Source organism: Paramisgurnus dabryanus, chromosome 8 (assembly GCF_030506205.2).
Source record: "Paramisgurnus dabryanus chromosome 8, PD_genome_1.1, whole genome shotgun sequence".
NCBI classification, from domain to species: domain Eukaryota; kingdom Metazoa; phylum Chordata; class Actinopteri; order Cypriniformes; family Cobitidae; genus Paramisgurnus; species Paramisgurnus dabryanus.
The window spans coordinates 40,733,730-40,760,143 of NC_133344.1; the positions used below are offsets into that span (position 1 = coordinate 40,733,730).

The 26,414-nt window shown below is 36.8% G+C and overlaps 1 protein-coding gene across 1 annotated transcript in view; it reads right to left on the minus strand.

The window, feature by feature from the left end:
* Positions 1–2,571: 2,571 nt before the first annotated feature.
* The window catches only part of atp1b3b (ATPase Na+/K+ transporting subunit beta 3b), a 40,228-nt gene continuing 16,385 nt past the window's right edge, over positions 2,572–26,414 (minus strand). Inside the window, exons 2-7 of the mRNA XM_065281833.2 lie at positions 21,500–21,628; positions 14,427–14,525; positions 13,751–13,938; positions 10,268–10,318; positions 5,602–5,688; positions 2,572–3,590 (exon numbers count right to left, since the gene is read on the minus strand). Coding sequence (XP_065137905.1) covers positions 3,420–3,590; positions 5,602–5,688; positions 10,268–10,318; positions 13,751–13,938; positions 14,427–14,525; positions 21,500–21,628 — 725 coding nt within the window. The 3' untranslated portion in view covers positions 2,572–3,419. The remainder of the gene's footprint in view (positions 3,591–5,601; positions 5,689–10,267; positions 10,319–13,750; positions 13,939–14,426; positions 14,526–21,499; positions 21,629–26,414) is intronic.

A 26,414-nucleotide genomic window follows, 5' to 3' on the forward strand; every position in this document is an offset into this window, starting at 1 on the left:
CGATTTTTAAACCGTGGTCGATTAAAAATCGATTCTCAAAGAGCAGAATCGATTTTTTTCATATTTATTTCCGCAAACATTGAACGGAGGAATGGAAGCATTTAAGATTTCGCAAGCAAGACGTGTTGTGGCTTTTAATTTCTTTTTATTAATTACCCACTTGTAAACTGCTGTTCACTGTTCTTTTTTATTAATATAGTATGTGTATTAAATCTATATTCATTGAGTTGAATCGAGAATCGAGTATAAAAACCTACCCGAGAACCGGAATCGAAAATTTAATCGAGAATCGGAATCGAATCGATTTGATAGCTTGTGAATCGAAATCGAATCGATCTGGAACATCTGAATCGATACCCAGCCCTAATCACTAATATGATGGCATGGTGGCTTAAGACTTTTGCACATTACTGTATTAACTGGTATACAGAGTATTGAGTATGATGCTGCAACATTACACCAGAATTAAAAATAGTGTTTCATATATATTTGAAAACTACTTTTATTTGTATATTTATTGAGCAATTCCAGGCAAGTGTCAACCTTACCATAAAAAAATAAAGTTTTTAACCATACTGATATCTCCGATGTCAAACATGCGAGGTCTTTGTGTTTATATTTATTCACTAGTTCGCCTGCGCATTCAGGTCTTAATGATTAATGGTAAACAAACTTGGCTTGCTGTCCTCGAAGGGAGCTCTGTACCTGAGCTCTGAACCTTCAGAGAGAGCGAACCTGAGGCTGGGGCTCGAGCCACAAGTTCAACCCCCTGCAACTGAACTGCAAAGAGGAAGAAAGAGAGAGTGAAGGAGGAGATGGGGAGGAGGAGGGATGCCGGAAAAGAAAGCAGCTGGACAGGAAGGCCTGAAGGCTGCCTTATATACGCCCATGATGATGATGATGATTGACAGGCCTGAATGTTTAGGCTCCTCCCGAACCTACATTTAGAACTGCATTTAGGGCTGTAAAAAGATTAATTGCGATTAATTGCATACAAATTAAAAGTTTGTTTTTGAATATTAATTTTTTGTTATATACACACACACACACACACACACAAATGTTTCTTAAATACATACATACTTCTGTGTATTTATATATACACAAAATAATTACACACAGTGCACACCCGTATATTATGCAATAACAAAACTTTTTTTTTTGGACACTGTAAAAAGTGTTTTCTGTGTCTTAGTGTCTTAAAAAAAATTTAATTCTTTTTTTTTAATAAAATTAAAATAACAAAAATAAAAAATTCAGCCTAATTTTATGCGATTTATTGCCACAATCCACTTAAATTTGTAAAATAAGTATGCAATCTAAAATATTGGGTTGTTTTTAACCCAGGGCTGGGTAACTCTTGAACAGAACACATTTCAGGGTTAGAATGACCCAAATAATGGGTTGTTTTTACACAACTGCTGGGTTATTGTTAATCAACCATGTTAAAACAACCCAGCAGTTGGGTTAAAACAACCCATTATGCGGGTCATTTTAACCCTGAAATGTGTTCTGTCCAAGAGTTACCCAGCCCTTAGCTAAAAAAACCCAATATTTTTTAGAGTGCAGGTTACTTGTAAACCATAAATTATCTGTACCAAGGAAGTAGGTTAATCTAATAGAGTAATATTAGTACTATTAGTTCACTCAACTTGATTTTGTTGCGTTTGTATGAAGTCATGATACACTGTTTATTATACTTAAAGGAACAGTATGTAGGATTGGGGTCAAAACTGGTACTGCAATAACAAAACTTGTGGCTAAAACTGGTACTGCAATCACACAGCTGGTGGTCAATACACAAAATGACAACATAAACATCAGTTGAGGGCTGCAACTCCACTTTTTAAATGACAATATCCTGGCCAGACCCCTGTTGTCAGTGATATAAGTATTTTAAATTAAAATAATTTCTTAATGTCTAGTGACATATCAGGGCCATTTTATGATTAATTGATATAAATTTCTTACATACTGTTCCTTTAAAGGCAGCAAGTTGACTCAACTTAAAACATCCAATTCAGCCACTTCCGTTAGTTTTTATAAATTAGGTCTTACTTTTGTACAGTGTATGCGATTTATTGCCACAATATTTATTTTATTTGTTCTTGAAGAGCTGTCTCTTTTGCATTTTTTCGGTGGTGGGGGTATTGCTTTTGGTTTGTGTTTTAAAATTTGCAGAATTCCTACAATGTATGTTGTCTCCCAAAAACCTGTCCTTTTGATCACATCCATAATACTTTCATATATCTCATATCTAAATAAAAGAGTATAGACTGATATTTTTCTGACATCTGGACTTTATCATTAGGGGTTTCAGAAAAAATAAACAGATTCAATATATTGGTGATAAATACATTATCTGAAAATATCTTATCCATAATTGTTCAATTGCATATTTGATGAACTGCATATTGTTAATCAATTTGTTTGTTTACGAAGCAGATTGTACTCTGGAAAAACACCTTTAAAGTAACTGCCTGAGTAAAATATTAACAAATTGCAAATATCTTTTTCACAATTTCACCTGTAAACATTTAAAGAAGAGAAAAAACAGTCCATACACCAAAGTTTTGTTTAAAATCACTTTTATTTCTTGATCTTTAAACTCATACAGAGCATAAGGCATCTGCACAAATAACAGTTTCTGCAGAGGTTTAAAAAAAAATCACTTCCCTCAGATGGTGGACGGGTTTCGATATAGATGTTTTTGGTGTTTTCCCTTTTCCCCCTCCCTCCTTCTTTATATTTTTCATTTCTCAATAATCTTAAATTACAGCTATTATATAATTTCATACTCTTGATTTCTTACAGCAGTCAGACGCAGTGAGAGCAATGAATGACAGAGAATGAGTGTTTAAATCCATTAAATATGTACATAGAGGCTTCACGTCACACGCACACACACATACACACACACGGCAGGCTATACTACTATGGGAAGGAGCAGACATGAGGAGCTAATGCATCTATTTACAGGTCCCTATACTTACTACACGATGAAACTCAGTTCTCTCTTAAGGAAAGACGGCGGTTCAGAATCAGTGTTTTTTTTTTCAATTTTCATTTTCGGTGGGTGAGCGAGGCGCTTCGGGATAAACGGGTGGGGGGACATTGACATACTGCGACAAAAAACGACAACTAAAACCTTGGTTAATCTTCTCACACACACACACACACACACACACACACTATTTCAACACTGACCCCCACCCATAGCACAGGACAAATAAGCTTTTGTATGCATCAAACTTCATGGCAATCCAGGTTGAAGATTGGATTAGCATTTGTACTGCGTTTGATGCGTAAAGGCTGAGCTGTATGTGATTGGGTACGGGGCGGTGAGAGGTAAACATGATGAAAAAGGACGGGGTTTGAACGAGAGGAACTGACATCGTGTCTCCGGCGAACGATCCCGTCTACTTGGACACGATCACCCGGAAGGTGATGCGGCCCAAAAACTTGTCGCGTTCGTCGTTGTTCCGAAGATCCGTGCCCTCTATCTTACACTCGATGGTGAGCTCAGTATTGAAGTCTTCCTCGGCTTGTAGCATCAGTTTCACAGCTACAATAGGCTGGAGGTAGTTTGGCTGCAAAGAGATGAGAGAGAGAACGTAGAAATAGTCATAAGACAAAACCGATAATCTGGACAAATGTGTGGTCAAATCTGGCCAATGTCAATTATTACAGTTTTCTACATAAAATCCTCCTACATTATGTAAAGAACATTCTATGAAAATCAAACATTGATATCTTTAACATGATAAAATCAGTGTGAATTTAAGCTTTGATGCTTCTCATCTCATCATTAGATTATGAGACTTTAGCCTGGATTTCACAGGCAGGGTCACATACTGTCAATCTTTAAAAATGATTATACTACAGTAGATGATACCGATACTGTAGTCACCGATAATACATGACCCTGAACCAGAGTCATAACTCGCAGGGGGAAAATTTGTAGCAATAGCCCACAATGTATTGTATGGGTAAAATAAATTGTTTTTTAATTCCAAAAATCTTTAGGATATAAAGTAAAGATCATGCTTCATAAAGATATTTTGTAAATGTTCTACTGTGAATATATAAAACAATTATTTATCTTTACATAAAGTGTTGCAAAGGACTTCATTTGGACAACTTTAAAAGTGATTAAAAAAACTTTAATAACTTTGATAAAACCTACCCATATTTGAGAGCTGATAAAAAGAGAGAAGATATTATCTTAGCTTTGTATATCTTAGCCTAAGTTTTGCTTTATAGAAAGCATTTCTTTAAAGTGAATTTCATTTTGTATAAATTGTTTCTTAATTTTAATAAATGTTTCATCAACCAACTGCATGTATTAAATAAATAAAAAGCAAATATAGCAGACAATATAATAACCGTGCATGGAGGCGCCGGCACAGCCCATTCACTTGCATTGCATTGTTAACTAGAACGCACCTCATTATAAATTAATAAAACTCAGCGTATGCCTATATGCCTCATACATTAGCATTAAATATCTTTGCTGCATTCGTTCTACAAGATGACAAGGGCTTTCTCACACACAGTGAGTTAGACACGCCTTGGCCGGTGCGTCTTTTGCGCATTTTATCCATTAGTTTTATCGGGTTGCAGTCTATTCGGCAACATTCCACATAGGATGGGCTTATATTTGAAAATATATTACATCTACATTTCAGTGGTAACAGATACGGTGATGATGATCATCTTCTTTCTTAATGTTAACACTACCTCAAACTAAAGCGGAGTCTCTTCGCAGCTGTCATTTTCTTAAATGAGCTGCGGTAATGTTTCAAATGAGCTTCTAACGCTAGACAAACTCATTTATACGATCACCTTCATACCCAAACCATTTCAAAACTGAGGAGCCATTTGTCCTCCGATTCATATCCTCTGAATAATGTAACAAAACCAAAATAAACCTAAAGGCGGTCCTACTACAGCCTATTATTATTAGGATTGTTTTTAGGCTACTTGTGTGTGTGTTTGTTTTAAAACGCCTAGATCGGCTGGACAAAAGTCAACCCATAGCTTTAAATTAAAGAAGAATATACAGCCTGTATAAACGAGAGCTTTTAGGAGTTTTCATTATTTGGCAGTTTTAGCAGTTATATTTTTTGTAGCATGCGGGTGTGGTCAGGTGCGCGATTGTGACTGTCACTATAGACTTAGTACAGAGCTCCTCACTTTGCAGTAAAAAATATCACTTAATTTTCAAAGAATTGTATTATAATTATAGTTTTATGTATTATTATTGATGTTTTTTTGTTGTTGTTTTATAAATTCTCTATGACAATTGTTTAATAAATGTTCAATCAAAATGCAAAACATTGCGTCTTTTTTTAATTTTTAGTCGACTAATCGGTGCGCAGGACAGGACTTTGGTCGAATAATAATTTCTTTGGTTGACTACAGCCCTAACAAGCTGAGATAATTCCATTTTTGTAAAATACTTTAGACAGAGATCAGATTCAGGGGGTACTTCAAGTAAATAATTTAGGTCAAGGGGGTTTGGCTGACAAAAAGTTTGAAAACCACTGGTTTAAAACAAAGTGCATACAATACAATACAAATAGTGTGTGTTGTACTCACGTGTGCCTTTTTGCCATAGTATGGGAAGTAACTCTTGTCGAGTTTGCCCTCTAGGGGATAATAGAGCATCTCCAGAGGATTATCTCTCTGTATCAAGAGAGAGACATGATGACAAAAGGTGAGATCACACTGATGAACTGTATGAACAATACATGTCATACTGTTGCCAATAGCAACAGCTCCTGCTCACAAAGACAAATAAGAATGTGCTTCAGACACTCTTCATACATTAGATGTGACGCTAACAAACCCATACCCAACAGAAGAGAACTGGTTTGCATTCAAGAAATCTCTCTTCATCATCGCCACTATAACTTTTTGCTCACTGCAGTCATATATCGAGCAAAAGCATGAAGCATCAAACTGTTTCCACTGATCCTGGAACAGTTGCAAGGTTTAGATCCTGGTGTGCATTCAATAAATGGTTCATCTTTAATTAAGTGAACCAAAATGAGATGACTTGCTGTAAGCTTTGAAAATGGTTTATGTGTCCAGGTACAGGTCAACGTTTTGCATGCTTGTAGTCCAATAAAAAGCAAGCAGATTATAAGTCAGTCGTTTAGAGAAGATAGCCTAAAAACATAATCATCAAATTAAAAAGTCATAGTAAAGCATCAGCACAGAAGCTTGAAAAAAAGTGCAGTGCTTCTTTCAGTGATTTCACACACGCAGACTTTCATAAATTTAAGGGATTTTTCACAGTTATCCAAAAACTACTAGCAGAGTATTATATACAATAAACAAAAGTATAAACGCAACATTTTTGTTTTTGCCCCTATTTTTCATGAGCTGAACTCAAAGATCTAAGACTTTTTCTATGTACACAAAAGGTCTATTTCTCTCGAATATTGTTCACAAATCTGTGTTAGTGTGCACTTCGCCTTTGTCGAGATAATCCACCTCACAGGTGTGGCATATCAAGATGCATGGTTATTACACGGGTGTGCCTTAGGCTGCCCACAGTAAAAGGCCACTCTAAAATGTGCGATATGGTTAAAGTTACGGATTGCAACTTTAACGCTGTATATCCTATTCAGGGTTTCCCGCAGAAAATTTGTTAGTTAAGGTGGTAGGATTGGGCGGGTCTGGGGCGTGGCAATAAAAGGCTTGTTCGTCATGGTGAAAATAATTTTTTTTTAAACACTCAAATAAAACTTAATTTTGAAGAAACTATGACAGAAAATGAATACATACTAGATTATTAATGAATTAAATGTTTTTACTTCTAACGGTAATAGCTGCGTGATGCAGTGAAACTAAAGGGTTAATAAACACAAACTAAAGCAGATGTTGTAGAATGATGATAGATAGCACAAAAATTGTAAAAACTGCTTATTTCCCACTATTAATTACATTATCTTAAAAGAGTGTAACTACTGTATCATGTAAATAATGCACATAAATAAAGTGAGCAGAGCGCTGAACAATTATATCATATCAACAGGCACGTGAAACCTAGCTAGCAGGTTGCTCAAACAACAAAATCACCAGCTAACTTACTTTAAATTTGCAAGAACTATAGACGAATACAATAACAGGCTTAAATAAACCCAAAACATAAGTTCACTTACAGTTCTCACGAACACGCGTTTTATTAACTGGCTATCCTCCAGACATGACGGACCACGTCTTTATCTCATTTCGGCTGTGTGGCGTGCGTGCACGTAATTCTCCGAGATGCACTTGAAGGCCTTTTGTGCGGCAATTTTTTTTTGGGATGACCTAGTTAAGGAGGTACGGTGTCCCAGCTTAGGCGGGCCGCCCGAACTGCAAAGTGCTGCGGGAAACCCTGCTATTTAGTCATCACTTGTAAATATGCACCCAATAACAAAATGACAGCAATTGTATTATGGCAAATTTGCTGTAAAATTGTCTTACAAATTCTTGTGTGATGAACTGTTTGGGTATGTGCCATAAGAAAAATCAATAAAGGGCTAAAATGTTTAGCACATCACAAACTTTTAAAGGAGCTGACGAAACTTAAGAACTTAATTTATGCAAGAAAGTTTATGGCAAAGTGAATTTGTTTTGCTTATGTTTATCTTTTTTAGACCTAAGGAACAACTTAAAGAAACCATTCTGTTTGAATTAAACCGAATATGTCAAATTATGACATTCATTATGACGGTTTGTACCATATACATTAAGAACCACATGTCTACAGTCAAAGAAATCTTGTGAAAGTCACCACTGAAGCACTGCAGGATCTCTATTAGTGGAGGTTTGTTAAGTAGGAAATGGAAAAATTGAAACAGCGAGAACCATCTGCACGATTTGAAAGCAAAAGCGTTAAAGTTCCCAGGAAGCAAAGAGCACTTTCTCGTGTCCGCTGTATACCTTCAAGGGTCACACATGGCTGAGCGGTCTCTGAAAAGTCACGTAGGAAGACGTGGCGAAATAATGACTTAAGAAAAGTTCGAATGGGACATTAGATAAATGGGCCAGGTCTGATATGAACACCTCACATCTACAGCACGCAACTACTTCAACGAAAACAAACCATTGCACAATCTGTCCCTGATATTGGTTCAGTCTCTATAGATGTGAATTCTTATCTTTTTGACCTCAGAAACTCAATGTTTTACAAGAGAACAAAATATAGCATGAATTTGATATAACATTTCACCCGTCTGTGTGTGACAGTTCAGCACTAGCGATAGATATTAGGCCTCATTTAGTGTACATGTGAGAAGGTCTCAGGTGAAGTGAACACAAGTTGACAGGGCTAAACACAGGTGTAAATGTGATCAAATTAGGGATGTGCATTTACGTCATTTTTTCATTTCCAGTAATCCATAGGTCTCAATTAACTGGGGGTGGGGCAATCAAAGGGGCAGGGTGTATAAGTCATGGTGAAAATTTAAATATTTTTATTAAAAACACACAAATAAAACTTAATTTGGTAGAACTGTGACAGAAAAATGAACACATACTAGATTATTAATGAATTAAATTTAACCTCTAACAGAAATAGCTGCGTGATGAAGTGAAACTAAGGGTTAATAAACACAAACTGATGCGCTTTCTATATGATGTGCACTACATAATATATACAACATAAATGTATTATATAACGTGCATATATCTGCAAAATGCAAGACTTAAACTAAGTTATGAACTGGACAGAAAGTTTAACTCCCATTGTGTATGTGCACAATAACAGCGCGCTTTAAAACACGTCAGTCAAAGCACAAGCTTCATAACATTGAGCAGCTTTTGCTATCATTTTAGCGATTAGATGATATGAGGGAACTTGTGACGGCGCTGTACATTTAGCTTATGACTGACTGTATTTTCGTCCTACCGAAGTGAATCCCAAAATCACGCCATCCTGTTCGGCTTCACAGCATTGGGCAGATCGGCGGGTTGCTGCGGAGCGGGTGCATGGACTTTATCTGTTTGTTTTTGAATCATGCATGGTAACGTTACTGATGTGATGTCATACGCTAGTCTGCCTAGCTCAACACAACGTCAAACACACACCCAGTCTTCACTACCACAGGCACTTGTAATGCTAACCAGTAAATAACAGCAATGGACATCCTTAGGAGAAATATACAATAAACCAGGAGAAAGAACTAGTTTCTGGATTGGCCAAGTTAGTACTTACAAGTAGCAGCAAGGGAAAAAAATTGATATTTTTGAAACAACCTTGTAATCAGTTTGTAATGTGTTTGTCCACAAGATCCATAATTTCTATTAAATTTCAGTGCTTTCTGTATTATAATAAACTGATACTGATGTGCCATTATTTGCCATTTTGGTATCATCTACATTTTGGAGTTTAAATGCATGCATTTTTAATTTCAAATCCTTCTTGAATTAAGCGTTTAAGAAAAACGTTAGTAGATTTTTTTCTTGGTTTTAAGCACAAATTCACTTAAATTTTTAATGCCTTTTAAGCTCATTTTGCTCATTAAGAAAATTACATTTTTTAGACTTCTGTACTGAAAACAAGACAAACGAATAAGAAAGAAAAATGTTTTGCAGTGTAGTCTGCTATTTGCATTAATCCAAAACATAATTTTGTTATTGCAAACCATTGCGATATGCACATTTGTGATATTTTGAAAATTTTCCATGTAATGTTTGTGTAAAAAGCATAAAGTCTATGCTTTTCATTGAACATTTCAGCAGACTCTACATCAGCATGCAATAACGATTACACACAAAAACAGGATTCACATATTCGTGATATATTCTTAAACCGGGGTAATTTGTCTCGGCCAATGACTTGTGATCGGATCACCTGAGACGGATGTTAATATCAGATGTAAACAGGGATCACGGTGGTTGCTCTACATACACTGAGCCTTGTACTCCCTATAGCTGAGGTTTGAAGGTATACATTATTGTCTAGAATGAGGGCAGATTAAAGCACCAGAGACAAAGCAGTACAGGAAAGAGGCAGCAAAATTATGAAAAAGGCCCGGGGAAAGGACCCTGGGGACACAATCGGGAGGCTTAGCCCGACATCTTACCCACCATTGAAACTGCTGACCCTATAGGCAGCGTGGAGAAAGACCAGATACAAACAGATGTGTAAAAAAGCAAAATGGAAACACACTAGCGCCCATAAACTTTGACTTACACAAGCATGTCATACTCATGCTAGCTCACACTTAACCAGATACACAATAAAGGGCTGTAGTGTTCAATGTGTTACCTTGGCAGCACAGATGATGTGTGGATCTCCTCGAGGTCTCAGTCCGATAACCTGCGAGTGACAAGAAACATACAGACTGAACAAACATCCTAAGATAAAGACTAATTTCACAACATTGATCCCTAAGTGAACCGCATCATTTAAAATTCATTGAATCCAAACTTTGTGAACCAGCCTCATCTCAATCTTTAAAGGGGTGGTGTGTTTTTTATATGCTACTGTAATTTCTCCTATGCCTGTTGGAGGCAATCGTTCATCCGAATATTCAACTTCACTCAAGAATTTACTCGCCCTCAGACTAGTAAATCAGTAATATTTAATCTCATTGGTTTTTACGTGTCTTGTAATGAAACACTCATACGACAACTAATTCAAGATGGATAGACATGTGGACAGACAGGTAGATAGGTAGACAGTAGGGCTGCATAAAGATTAATCGCGACTAATCGTTTGCATAATAAAAGTTTTTGTTTACATAATATATGTGTGTGTACTGTGTATAATAATTTTGTAGATATTTAAGAAGTATTTACATGTGTATATACATTTTTAGATTTATATATAATTTATATTATATATATATATATATATTTAATAAATAAATATTTTTTTCCTTACATTTATATGCATGCATGTGTATTTATATGTGTATTTATATATACATTATTATTATTATTATTATTATTATTATTATACACAGTACACACACATATATGATGTAAATAAATACTGTTATTATGCAAACAAATAGTCGCGATTATATCTGCCCTAGTAGACAGATAGATACACAGTAGGGCTGGGCGATAATTCGATAACGATAATTTTACCGATATAAACTTTTTCGATAAAACAATAAGGACAGTTCAATAAGTGATCGATAATGTTTGAGCACTGTGCGTAATGTTGTGCGAGCACTTCCGGATGCGGCACGCGCTCTTGGTTTACAATCACAGTGACAGTCAGACTTGAAGGAGTGGAAGATGAGGCAAGTTATTCATTTATTAGTAGAGACCTATGATTTTCGCGATGCGGATAACGCGGACGGAATCACGGAATCCAAATGCGCGGAAACATTTTCTTGTGTGTAATGTTGGACGCGCAAACAGGGTTCGTCAAACACAGCAGACACAGGTGCGTGCAGTATACTGTACTTTCATTCAGCGTCCGCCTTGCGCACGCACACGTCCGCCCAGCTTTAAAAGTATATTTACAGGACATTCACAAATTCAGGAAACTGAGGAAAAGCAGCAGATCCACCACTGCAGTGAATATAGTGTTTGGGTATGTGCGCTCCCACAGCAACGTGACACTCTTGACATCCATTTATCAGCGTGTATAGCTCGTATATGTATAACACACGCGTGATCACTGAACTAAGTTTTCTTTCTTGTTTAAGTGAACATAAACAGCTGTTACTCAGTATATTGAAACTTAAAGCAGTCTGTCTTGGGTCTTAAAGTGACAGTAGTCTGCTGCTTTTGTGTCAGAAATGTGTTGATTTCATAACAAATAGATTTACATTTAATACAGATGCATTAAAACAAGATTTTAGTTTTTGTATTTGTCATGTTCTGAATAAAAAGTAGTTTAAAACCATTATTAACTGTCTGGTTTTTACAATTTTCATTCAGGAGCAAAAATCTGCCTTTAAATTTGACAGGAGTAAAGATTTGTTATTTATCATGATAATTATCGATATCGACTGATATGGAAAACATTTTCTCGATAATTTTTTGGGTCATATCGCCCAGCCCTAATACACAGATAGACAGATAGACAGATAGACAGATAGATAGATAGATAGATAGATAGATAGATAGATAGATAGATAGATGATCGATAGATGGACAGACAGACAGGTAGATGGATAGACGGATCAATGGATGCAGTATTTCCGTTACATGCATTCTGCAGTGGCGGGCCGCCAAGCCAAAAAACATTCCCGCCAAAATAAATCTACCAAAATGTCCGCCCTGCCAGACTTGCTGTCTTAAATAGAGAAATAATTCCTTCCTTGATTCATGTTGTTCACTCTTTTTTAAATAAACCTCCTAAAAAATTATAATTTCCCTGAGGGGTTTAATTTCATGCGCAAAAATGCGCGATTTGCGGTGGGACCGGTTTAGGGTCACAATCTTTATGTCAAACGGGTCGGGTGTGGTTAAAAATAGCTGCTGATGTAGGTTATCTGGTCGGGTGTTCTGTCAATCACTGCGGATGCGGGTGGATGAAGAATGAATGGACGGATGGATGGGCAAACAAAGATAGACGGATCAATGGATAGGCCGATAGACAGACAGACCGACGGATAGACAGATAGTCAGACGGCTGGCTGTTGGATAGGAAAATAGACAGACAGACAGATAGACAGATGACGGATGGACAGATATGTATACGAACAGATAGATGGATGGGCAGATGAAAAGAAAGATAGACAAAGATTAATAGACAGATAAATAGGCAGATAGGCAGACAGACGGCTGGCTGGATGGGTAGACACACAGATAGATGGATGTATGGGTGGATGAAGGATGGATGAATGGATAAAGGATCGATGGATGAACAGATAGATAGACAGACAAACAGATGGATAGGCGGATGGATGAATAGATAGACAGACAAAAAGAGGGATAGAAAGACGGCTGTAAAGATAAATGGATGGATAGACAGACAGACGGCTGGCTGGATGGGTAGACACACAGATAGATGGATGTATGGGTGGATGAAGGATGGATGAATGGATAAAGGATCGATGGATGAACAGATAGATAGACAGACAAACAGATGGATAGGCGGATGGATGAATAGATAGACAGACAAAAAGAGGGATAGAAAGACGGCTGTAAAGATAAATGGATGGATAAAGGATGGATGGATGGCCAGATAGACAATCAGACACAGGCAGGCAGGCAGGCAGGCAGGCAGGCAGACAGACAGACTAGATAGATCGACAGATAGATAAGACAGACAAATACATGGATAGGCAGATGGATAGACAGACGCTGTAAGGATAAATGGATGAAGGATAAATAGATGGATAAAGGATGTATGGATGGGCAGATAGACAGACAGACACAGGCAGGCAGGCAGATAGATGGATAGATAGATAGACAGACAAAATAGATGGATAGGCGGATGGATGGATAGATAGACAGAAAGATGAAGGGCGGGTGGATGGATGGGTGGGTGGATGGATGGATAAAGGGTGGATGGATAGGTGGATAAAGGGTGGATGGATGACAGATGGATGAAGGATGGATGATGGATGGGCGGATGGATGGATGGATGAAGGGTGGATGAATGGATAGATGGATAAAGGGTGGGTGGGTGGATGGATGGATGAATGGATGGATAAGGGGTGGATGGACGGATGAAGGGTGGATGGATAAATGTATGGATGGGCAGATAGACAGATAGCTGGACGGATAAACGTTTAGAAAGAGAGATACGGACAGACAGACAGACAGACAGACAGACACTCACTCGATTCATCTTGACCAAGATGCATGGCTGGCCCTCTGAGTAACCAAAAGTAGCATCACCCAATCCAGAGCACTGATGCAGCTGACTCCTCATGAACGGGCACACCTTTTTCTCCTCATCATTATCTTGCTCGTAGTACTGACCCGGAGTACAGTTTTTATTCGGCACCTGCAGAGAGTCATTGTATGCTGAAGACACACAAGAAAGAGAATATAGTTGGTGAGTGATGAGAAAAATAAATCTCATGAAACAGCAAATCAAACTTCTATCCTGTCTGTTTCCATTGATACAGGAAGTTTAAGACACATTGCATTTGCTAACCTTTGGGTGGTGGCATAAGGCATTCAGATTTCTTTGGAAAAGAATAGATGAAAGTGAGATATAAAATATATACATTTTGTTTTATGTTCACCCGTGTCATTAATGGTTACTGTAGATGACCAGCAGTGACCTAATGCAAAAATGTTGGGAGTTTAAACAGGTCTTGATTTTGGGAGATGTGATATTGGTTCGGTTATAATAAAGAAGTATAAAACAAGAGATCTGCAAGATCAACCTGACCTTCATGGTTCAGTTAAAGCTAGAGTGTCATTAATCATCTGTACCGCTAGAAGGAAATGTCAAGTGATAGAGTAAGAGTAAGAGTAAGAGTAAGAGTAAGAGTAAGGGTACTCACACCCCAGGAAAGACTCCATGTGCGACACATACGTGTTGTATTGCTGGGGAATGGAGCGGTTGAATTTAATATCCATGTATCTTGGCCTAATCATCAGACCTGAGGATACAAAACCAATGCAGATATACATAATACAGATCTAATGCTGTTGCCACAAAAAAACACACAAACATCACCAAGACATCCATTCAAGGTGACAATTTTGACCTAGAAGATAGCTTTTACTAATTTGTAACACACAACAAAATAAAGCACTTCCTGTTTGACAGTAATATGACATCATGTGATGTTTATGATATAGAATGTATGGAAATATTCTCTTAAATGGCACAATATGTAAGATTTTTGAATTAAAATGTCCAAATGCTACAGTACTAGCACAACTCATGTACTTGCATTATCCTAAATGTTTTCAACAATGTCTGTCAACAGTACGATGTCCATGTTATATTTGGTTTATGCTTTTATTGGGGGGTTATGATACCGGTGCCAAATCGATACTGTTAAAACGGTTCCGGTGCCTAACAGTGCCTTAAGCGATACTTTGAAAAAAGAGTCGCAAAAAGATGGAAGAAACTAGTACAGCATAAAACACAATGAAAATTCTTCTCTGTTTGTCATAATTTATTTATTAATGATTTGCCTAAAGCACAATCATCTTTTAATACCTGAATTCTTGATTTCTTCTTTGAGATTTTTGATGTGAACTAAATAAAATCTTTTCAATACTCCACTTTGAGCTCAGTAAAATGTTCTATGATTGGTTGTTAATAATCTGTTCAATGATTGGTTAAAGCCTACGCGGCTGGCGCTCACAAAAAAATAAAGGGCGAGTTCTAATCGAAAGTGACCCTCCCTATGCCCTATTCCCTTCGAAGATCAGATCTCTTGAGGAATATAAACTCAAGAGAAAGTTGCGCAATTGTGTCTCATAGTGTGGCTAATTAAACACACTTGGCAAATAGAGGAATAAAATACAGCGTCTTTTTCTCTTTATTTGGATCGACTGTTCATGCGACGTCCTCTGCGTGAAGTGCCCTTCAATGGCGCAAAACGGTATTTGGAATTCACCCCAAATATTTTGTTATCGGCTTGTGAAAGCATTTTGACGCTTTCTGCATGTCTACAATGAACTTGACACTCGTGACTGCCGCGTCCCATCTCAGAGGCCATTATTCAAAGAATTGTTACCATATTAGCAAAAAAGCTGCCGTCAGAGCAATTGCGACATTCACACGCTCCTCTGAGGATCTTATTTTCCAAATTATTCTTTTAAGTCAGAATATAAAAATAACCTGGACATATGCTCTTACAAAAATTTGTTCGATTTGTATTATTCGGGATGTGCAGATGAGGATTTTTTCACATTTTAAACTTATTAAACACAGCGCATATTTTAAACGAAAATATATTTAGCAAAGAAGTTCAAAAGTTGGCTACATTTCATCTTTAACATTAGATTATTTAATATTTCCATTTATTAATAAAATTAATTTTAAAATGTTTGTTCATTATTACTCTTAACAAAAAACTCAACTCCAATAAAATAGTATCTCCAATGACAAACTTGCTTATATTAAACAGCTTGTTTATTAATAAAACAGATTCGATGGATAGTATCTGCATTAAAACACAAATAAATAAAATACATAATTTTTCATTACTAAGAATGTTTATTTGTTCATTATTATATAATTATTTTTTATTAAAACAGAACAACAATAAAGGAGTAAAATGACTCGCTTATATTAAACAGAACATTTTTAAAAAACGAATAGACGGAAAATATTTTAACTGCCCTATAACATAAAAAATTTAAAGATCCTTCGATCTTTCAAAACAAATTATTGGTTTCCATTTTTTTATTAATATAAAACAATGTAAATATGAACAAACTCACCTAAGTTAAGCAAAGAAATCAAACTTGAATCCTATGTATTATCAAAGCTTTCCGACTTTCACGTGAATTTTGAAAGTCAGGAAATTATTTACACCATATGAGTGCAATATAAATTTAACTAGCGATCATGTGCTGTGCTGGTGTGATAATGCTTTTTGCGCTACAGAGAGCAAAATATTTCAGTGGACCATTTATGCATTTAAGAGGCATATAAAGTGAACTCAAATGTCATTTTCTGTATAAGGAATAGTGAAGGAGTGAATGGTTTCAGACACAGCCTATAACTGCTATCATTCCAAGCTCCTTTTACACGTCATCACGCTGCAGTTCTATTTTTGCATGACATTATTATGCTTTTATGGTAAAAATGATATATTAGGCCTTAAAGATACTCAAATATAATTCTGATAGTATGACGCACAAATATGAATTCTTTATTTATTGTTGAAATACTTAAAAAGGGAATATTATTTTTTATGGTAAATGGACTGCATTTATATAGCTCTTTCATAGACCAATGGCCAATCCAGCGCTTTACAATTTGCCTCACATTCACTCCCACATTCATACACCGACGGCGGTGTCAGCCATGCAAGGCGCCATCCAGCTCGTCGGGAGCAGCTGGGGTTAAGTGTCTTGCTCAAGGACACCTCAACACTTGGTCAGGTGGATCCGGGGACAACCTACATGAACCACTGAGCCACTGCCGTATTTATAATACTTTTATTATAAAACACTTTTAAACCACAACGTCTCGACTTGCATGATCCGTGTGAGGCACCATTGTGACCTGTATTACCCTATTACATAATCATGTCGAAAGGTCACGCATGATGTATGTGAAACTACCGCTCCAGTGTTTGCAAGTGTAGAGAAAGAGGAGCGTTTAGACGTTGTTGAATGTGGAATGATATTAATTAATGTCTTTGTGTCAGTTTATTTTTTTAAATGGTACGCAAGTCTCAGTTTCATATATGTAACACGTGACCTATGAAGTTTAAAAGTACAATTTTTTTTTCTTGGTGAAAATGACAATTGTTGCCTCAGTTGGGATGGTTTAGATCAATTTTAAACTGTACTGAATTGTATAGGTTTTATGAAAGTGAAATATTCCTTTAATTTGCCAAGACAATGAGAATTTGCAGATTCATTTCTCAGAAAAGTGTGGTACTTTGAAAAGTGCTCTGTTTATTTGATCAGTCTGACCAAGTGTGCCGCACAAGCCCTGAAAAGTGAAGCCAAAACTGATGTAAATTCAAGTGTTTGTTTTTAAAACAAGTTTGTTTTTATTTAGTTATTTAATGCTTTATAGCTTTATGGCTTTACTTCCTGCTCACTACTGCGCAGGACTGGTCCCAAAAACGCTACTACGCAGACTCAAGACCCAAGATGTCAGCGTCTTATCGGGACACTGACGGCTTCACTTTTCACCAATGGAAGAGAGCGAACGGGCGTCATCCATCTTTTTTTACAGTCTTTGAGTCTGACATGTCAGCACATGAGTTGGAGGATCAGTGATTTATGGCAGATAGGCTGGACAGTACCCATGTAAAGATAATGTTGAAATGGCTGATGCTTTACACAGATGCTCTTTTGCAGTTGTCTTGTCAACGTTTGAGAGTTTAATGGGCGTCATCATTATATTAGAAAACCTTTGTGTCGAGAAAACTAATGTGCCAATGTGCTCATTAATACCTGCCTTCAAAAATACAAGCTTGAAACATTCAAAGCTCTAATAATTGGACCACAACTTGTCTAAAATGATGTCCAACTGTGTCTGTACTGAGAACATTTTGTTACTAAAAGATCTAGAGGAGGGGGGGAGTGGGAGGAATAAATTGACACTTGGGGAAGGATGAATGGTAGCGAGAGAGTGAGAGAGAGAGTGAGAGAGAGAGTCTCAGATTCCCGGGTTTCCAGCACTAAAGGACAGAATTGGAGCGCTCTCAGTGTGAGTACTCTACACGAGTGTGTGGGCAGATGAGTGTGACTGTATGTATGTGTGTGTGTGTAGGAGGTTAATGGATGATGTGTAACACTGCTGGAGACTGGTGCTGCGTTCTGATCGCAACAGAGGTAACGTTAAAAATAGCGCTGAATAAATCACATCCGCTAAATGGATCCTCAGAGTAGAGGTCAATAGTAGATTTTGCAGATGCCGGTGGAAAAAGGGGTCGATAACCAATTATTCGGTTGATAGCAGAGCTGGACAATATTTTATATTAGATATTATAGAGATAATTGTGCTGAGGATATAAATTACCAATGGCTAAGCTATGGATGCTAGGGGTGCACTGATAAATGCCGATATACACTAATAATACGTTGCTGATAACTATTCTTAATCGCACAGTCGATAATATTCACAGCTATTTCATGTACTACAGCTTTTGATCAGTAAGTCCTTATCGATCTAAAATCACTGTTAGTTTGACTCGTTTATAATATGTTTTTGAAAAAGAAACACTCGTCAAACATAATCATAATACATATTCTTTATCATCATGAAAATACGTGAAGAACGGCAATATAAATATATCCTTAAGACATTTCCATGAGCTGCGTGTGTATAGTAACTCGTCTGCCGCGCGCATTGAGTTTCTGCACAAGAGCGCCCTCTGGCTTTTGGATGTAGCGGCATTTCACCATAATTCATTGAGAAGCATAGCAAGCGTCACTGGCCGATATATTGGTGCACGCCTAATGGATGCAGTGATTTTTTTACCTTACAATTTTTTTTACTGGATTTTTTTTCCAAAATTAACTTTGCTGACTCTTTCAGTAATAATAAACATACAATAGTTTCCGGAGTATAAGTCGCACTTTTTTCATAATTTGGTGGGTACTGGAACTTCTAGTCAGGTGCGACTTATGTTAAAATTAATTCATATAAACCAAGAGAAACCATTACAGTCTAAAGCTGCCAGAGTCTGCTCTATGCTGCTCCTGTATTTTTGTAATTCAATGATGTTCAATTCAGTGATGGGGAATGACTTCAGGACCTTTTTGAACTTGATTTGGCTTATCGTGTTAATTTAGCCTATTCAGCCTCTTAGGTACATACATCGGTAAATTCTATTGTGTATGGTGTAAATAACTGTTTATGTTACTTTAACATGTACGGGCACCTATTCAGCCTGCTGTTCTGTGTTCCATTTTTTAGTTAAATAACTTGCCTTTCCGGATTAAATGTCTGTTCTTCGGCTTGAATATTGTGAAATAATTTTCTAAATAAATGAGACATATAGTCCAGTGCGACTTATATAGGTTTTCTCCTCTTCAAAACGCATTTTGGACTGATGCGACTTATACTCTAGACCGTTTCATAGGGCGCACGTGCGGTGACACGATAAGCGTCTGGTCCGAACTTTATTTCCAGCTTCTGTTTGTTCAATAGTCTGACTAGTTGCTGAAACTGAACTCTTAAACAAATACCTCAATGAAAATAACAAATGTTATGCGTTCCTATGTAATCTATGTGTTGTTTATTTTTCTTGTAATATAAATAAACTACTTTAAAAGGACTTTGTTGTTATTTATTCTTTGCAGGGTTTACCGGTAGTTACGTGATGACCACGAAAGCCTCCTGTTTATGTTGTTCCTGGTGAAACCATCTATAGTCTGGAAAATATGGTACATTTGCATAAAGCATCCATATTTGTCCAGGCCCATGTTGATTAGAGTATTAAAAACTTGAAAAGTGTTAAATTAAGGTAAATATAGAACAGATAAAAATCTGTTTTGCTTTTAAAGTTATGTAAGGAATAATTGACGATGGGCCGTTGAATTACTAGAAAATAATGCACACCCAATGTGCTAATGCACTGCGGGTGTGCATTATTTTCATATAATTCAAAGGACCGGAGTCAATTATTCTACTTATTTTGTCAGAATATAATCTATAATCCAGCTAAGAAGTTTACCTTAAAGAATCCTAGAACTTTTTTGGGAAACACACCCAATAACCAGTAGCAGTTTAATACAATGGCATAGCAATTTGGCAATCATGCCGTATCATGGTATTCCTACCGACGGATAGGCATAAACCTTAGTGTTTTTTCTCACTGGTTTTATCAGTAAAAATTATATGTGGACATTCTCTATAAAATACCAGCGCTTGAGGCCAGTTTCCCTGAAGTCTGTGTTTATTAGGGTCATTAAACTGCAAGACAAGACTCATCATGTGATGTCAACATGGCAACCCAATGAGGAGACCTACTGTACAGGACAACTTTAGCTTTAAGCACTGATATGTGACCTGGCCTGTGAAAACCTGGATAAAGTTGAATAATCAAATTTTGAGATTTAAACGCCTAAGTAGTCATCATGAAATTAAAAATAAGAATATGCAATTTGTGTTTATTGCTCTAAATTATGGATTATAAACTAAGCTATCAAGAAACAACTCTCAAGTTTTTCTTTATAATATGAAAAATACTGAAATCAATGATTTTATTGACACTGCACGGTTTTATTAAGAAATTATGGTTTCTAATTTTATTGCAGTTTTACATAAATGCTAATCTTTACATTGTAATTTCTCAAAATCATGATTTTCTGAGACTAATATATACACTAAGGTCATGACAAAGATTTGATACATTTCAAAGATACAAAGTGATTTTTCACCAAATGTTCTTTACTTTATATCGAATGATTTTATGTAAAAAACAATAAATGACCAAAAGACAGACTTTATTTGGGTTTTCACAGGCAGGGTCACATATTGTATATCAGGAGCCTTCACCTCATGCACGTGTGTTCAGCATTTAAAAAAAATGTCACAAGTACTTTTTTAAATTTGTATAAAGTTAAAAGTGCATTTTTACGAAACATCACACACATTTCAAATCACATTTCTTAAGTTATTTTATTGCCCCCAACAATAAGAGAATTTTCTCTTGCACAATTGTCACAATTCTCTTTTGTGAAAACTCAGCAAACCCTTCCTCCAACACTGTAATGCAGGGTTCCCCAAATCTTACCTTGGAGGACCGGAGCTCCAACCCTGATCAAACACACCTGAGCAAGCTAATTAAGGTCTTCATGATCACTAGACAATCACAGGTGGGTGAGTTTGATTACGGTTGGACCTAAACTCTGTAGTGCTCCGGTCCTCCAGGGTAAGATTTGGGAAACCCTGCTGTAATGGACTTGTGGTGGGATTGTTTACCTGGATTAGCCACTCGGTCCCTGTATTTGGGAGTGTAATCATCCAGAGTCTGAAGCATCACCCACATGGTGAGGGAGAACATTCCAGCCAGGAATCCATAGAAGACCAGATAAAAGAGGAAAATAAGACCTGCAGAAAGAAAAGAGAGAAAGAAAACATATGCATCAAAACTAATGTGGTTGCATTCGCACAATATTGCCGTTAGGGTTGCTCCGTTATGGGCAAAATCATAATCACAATAATTTGGTTTTTTTTCATTTGCATGAAAACATGCATTTATTTAACCTTTTTACTGAGCAAGTATTACATAAGGCTATACATGTCAAAGCAGTTGTGCCTTTAGAAGTGCCTTACAAACACATCGGTCCAGTGGCATGCAATTTATATTTCAATTATTAATTGTTTTACCTCGATTATCTTGTTTTTGTAATTATTTGAATAAAATTTTTTATTGCACAGCCCTAATTGCAGCTATGAAATTAAATTAAAATTACACAGAGCCATATTTCACAGAGAAGCTCGGCAAAATCGCATACATTATCGGAGGCGATTTGAACGGAATTTTTGCCTAGCTTCTTGTTGAAATGCGGCTGTGTGTAGTAAATGCTGCTCCATTTGATAGCAGGTGATGGCGATTTACTACTTATCAAGAAACCGGCTTAACTGATGAGATACGCATGAGAATCGCAGGCGATTTATCGCCCACACATACTATATAGTAAGCGAAAATCATATATATTAGTATTCGAACAACAGTAGGTCAAAAGAACCTGGGTAGATTTTCAAATGGGTCACATGACATTGAAAACATGGCAGATGCAGTATGTCTGAAATGTATTTATACTGCACCCACACATACTACACAGAACATACTTTTTAAATAATAAAGCAGTAAGTACTTCATCTAATTGTGTACTAACTGTCACAGTACCCGATTTCAGACGCAGCAAGGGAAAAGACAAATACGTTTGTGATCGGAATGTTGTATAATTAGTGCTGTCAACCACCGCAAACGATAGCCTCAAGTTATAAACCACCAATACTGCTTTAACACACAGTATGGTTAGAAAAGTATACATGGGAATCGAGTAGTGATGCTCCGATCAAGATTTTTGCAGCCGATACCGATCACTGATTTGTAATCTTCGTGATCGGCCGATACCGATTCCGATTTTTTAAAAAGCTGATATGCAAGCTCTTTGATGACTGTAACGGTTACATTTTTTCTAGATAAAATAATACCACGGATGTTGCCTTTGTTATATTACTTGCAGTAATTAGGTATATTATTGTTTTAATAGAGACTCAAATAAATAAGCACAACAAATATTTATTCTGCAAAGAGAAATTTAATATGGCTTTAAAAAGGCTTATGTCTCCTAAAATTACTGAAAATAAAACACTTCACAGTCTTTACTGTATTAATTAAATATACATGCATTCGTATGAAGTATAAAAGTTCTTTAGTCAAGAGCAGAGAGTGATTTTATTGAGAGACGAATGCAGCTTTAAGACATGAGAGAGAGAGAGAGATCGCTCTGTTCACGTGCACTGATGACAGGCTGCTGTGTGTGGGCGGCGGCGGCTGAACGCAGACAAGCAGCTGTGAGGAAAATAAAAGTTTAAACGCTCAAAACTTTAAAACGCATGCAAATAATAAACTTTTGGCATGAGGATGCAATTGTCCGTGATAGATATGTGTTGTATACGCTGTTTGATGGGGATGTGAAGACGCCTCGCGCTGTTGACCGGAGCGCGTCCGCATAGAAAATACGCATATCTCTGTAAAGGCAAAGAGAGACATACAAATCTGCACGCCGCACATGAGCAATGGGTTATAAAAATGCTAGCGCTACGTAAAAAATGGCTTTAATTCCAGCCGCATTCAGGATCCTTTTGATGACAAAAGTAAACAGAAAGATCGGTTTATGAGATCGGCAGATTTAGCGTGCACCGATCGAGTCATTTAATGCCATTATCGGCCGATAGCGATCGGCGGCCGATCGATTGTAGCATCCCTAGAATCGAGGTTGAAATGAAGAATGTAACCGCTAAATTATAATAATTGAAATAAAAACAGGGCTGGTAAACAATTCTTTGCAGTACACATAGATATTTAAATGTTTTGGCTCAATGGGTTTTCAATTTTCCAAAATGTTCCCAAGGACATGAAATGTTTCCCTAGATCTTGCACTCCATTTATGACAAATTAGGTGGAACATTTGTTAGACAATAACTCTATTACACCCAAATATACTCACACATTCAGTGCAGAATGTAGTAATGAACCTAATGTGCTACCTGCCATTAAAATAATAAGAATATGATGAAAAAGCACGCTCTCGTGAACGTGCGTCGTTATTACCGGAAGCTATTTATGTTAATTTGTAAAGTTTTAAATATTGTTTTTATGGGGGGGGGGGATGTCGATGACGATTCTGAATGGCACAGCCAATATTATAGCTTTTTCATGTACTACGGCTTTTGATCACTAATTCCTTATCAATCTGAACTGACATTGATGAGCGGAGCTTTTCACCCAAAGTTGAATATTTTTCAACTTTCGGCTCCCAGCGCTGAAAAACCACAGAGCGCTGGTTTTCAGCTCGGAAGAAGATCACAAGCTGTTGGCTTTTTTTGAAAAACGCAGAGATGGAGTTTATAAAACAAATATAAGCTTCAGCAGTACCACTTGGGTTTTAAAGCTTGAGAATTGGTTAAATATTCCAAGTTGGAAACTTACGGAATTAAACCAAATAATATGTATATTTTCGGAAATTTATACAAACTGTGTTACATACAAGAATTAGCTTTCTTGACATCTGACTTATCTTCATCTGTGTGCCACAATTTCAATATATTCCCATTTAATTTCCTTGGAAATTTTCTAAAATTCCCAGAATTTTGCAGCTCAAGGTACCACGGTGGTAACAAATGACAATATCGCAGTACGTCAGAAATTGTCATTGTATGCCATGAATAGCAAGGTACTGCCTTTATAGTAATTCAGAGAACAACAAAACTCTGGAATATAAAAAACACATCAAACACAATACATAATAGTATTGTGGTGGGATAAGACAGCAACAACATGGACATTGATATATAGTTCATCATTGTGCTGAATGACTATCATTATTCATACCATATTGTTGATAGTGTAATCTCAAATGCAACTCCGGGAAACCCATTCTTTTCCCATTACACATTCAGACAGTAATACTATTGGCACTTAAAGGGTGGTGAGAGAGGAATATAAATAGCAGCAAAGAAACATCAAAACAAGGTAAAAATAAAATGCTCTGTGTGTAAGAGCGTGAGAGAGCCATTGAGAGAATATGGTGGAGTTATTTTAGATGCATTTCTTCTTTGCTGTGATGTCTCTGAGGTAGACTTGTACTATAAATAGTATCTGGGGGAGGACACTTTAGTGATGGCACAGCACTGGCCTGAGGAGATGAACACGAACACACACACACACACACTTTGTATTTCTTTTCACTGTCATAATATTCTCCTGCTGAATCACTCGTAAAGACTTGCAAATGAACAATAATCATGACAATTTCTATAACAGATATTCATGTATGAAAATTACATTGAAATTTATTTAGAAACTTAATACTAAAAATATTGGACAAAACTGGGTGCTTTATTTTACATTCACTGAAGCCATACTGTTGCTTGAAATGAGTAAAAGACCAACATTTATTTGGTAAAAAGTCTCATTTTATTCAAAGACAAATGCTAATGGGTTCTTCCGTAAATGGTTAATGGACTGCATTTATATAATGCTTTCATAGACCAACAGCCATCCAAAGTGCTTTACAATTTGCCTCACATTCACCCATTCACTCAGTCATACAGCGGTGTCAGCCATGCAAGGCGCCATCTAGCTCGTCAGGAGCAGCTGGGGTTAGGTGTCTTGCTCAAGGACACCTCGACACTTGGTCAGGTAGAGCCGGGGATTGAACCACCAACCTTCCAGTTTGTAGACAACCTACATGAACCACTCAATATGCATGGTCCCTATTAAATAAAAATAAAATAAGCCACTGCCACCATATCTCATATTTTAAATCAAATCTGATACGGCACATCCTGATGTTTTTATAAGCTTTAAAAGCTACGGTTTTTCTGTCAATAATTACTTGCATTTGGTCGGTTCTTCACACAAAACCTTCAGAGGACTTGTTGTATACTTTTATAATGGTTACGTATATTCAAGACTTGACAGCCTTTGGTCACAATAAGTTTTCACATTAGGGAAAATAGCAGCCTAACACATAATGCAGGCCAAGGTCAAGCTCCCATGCCGGCTTTTGTAGCTAAGCAACTAGGAGCAATTTTACATGCTCTTTGCTTTAAATAGTCCTGCAGTAACGATTCTTAAAATAGATTTTTAAAACCAAAACTAATTGAAGAATGGACACTTACAGTGACCATCTCTCAATCTCTGAATTGAGATGGAGAGAACATGGAGAACAGCAGATGTGAAGGATGTGAAGTTATCGTCATGACAACCAGACATGTTGCAATCTGATTTGTCGGCAAATTAATTTGCACACACAAACCAACAGGTTTCATTTTCTGCTTATTATTTTACAGACGACACAGTCTCTGAGGATTTAATTGGTTTGAAACCAGGACGGACACATTTACATTTCGAGTGATTGTTTGGGTAAACCCAGATGTCCGATCTGATGTCATTTAGACTAATGTTGAGCTCTGCATGTTTCAGCTCACACATTAGACAGATAGGTTCCCATGCGTTTTATGTCCTCCAATGAACTTCGAAACCTTTTCAAGAAGCTGATGAGCGCAGGTGCAAATACTCAAGAGAAACAACATGACAAAGATGAAGTGATGAAAGCTGTTGTTTAATTCACAGGGTCCCTACAGGGTTCACTTTTCC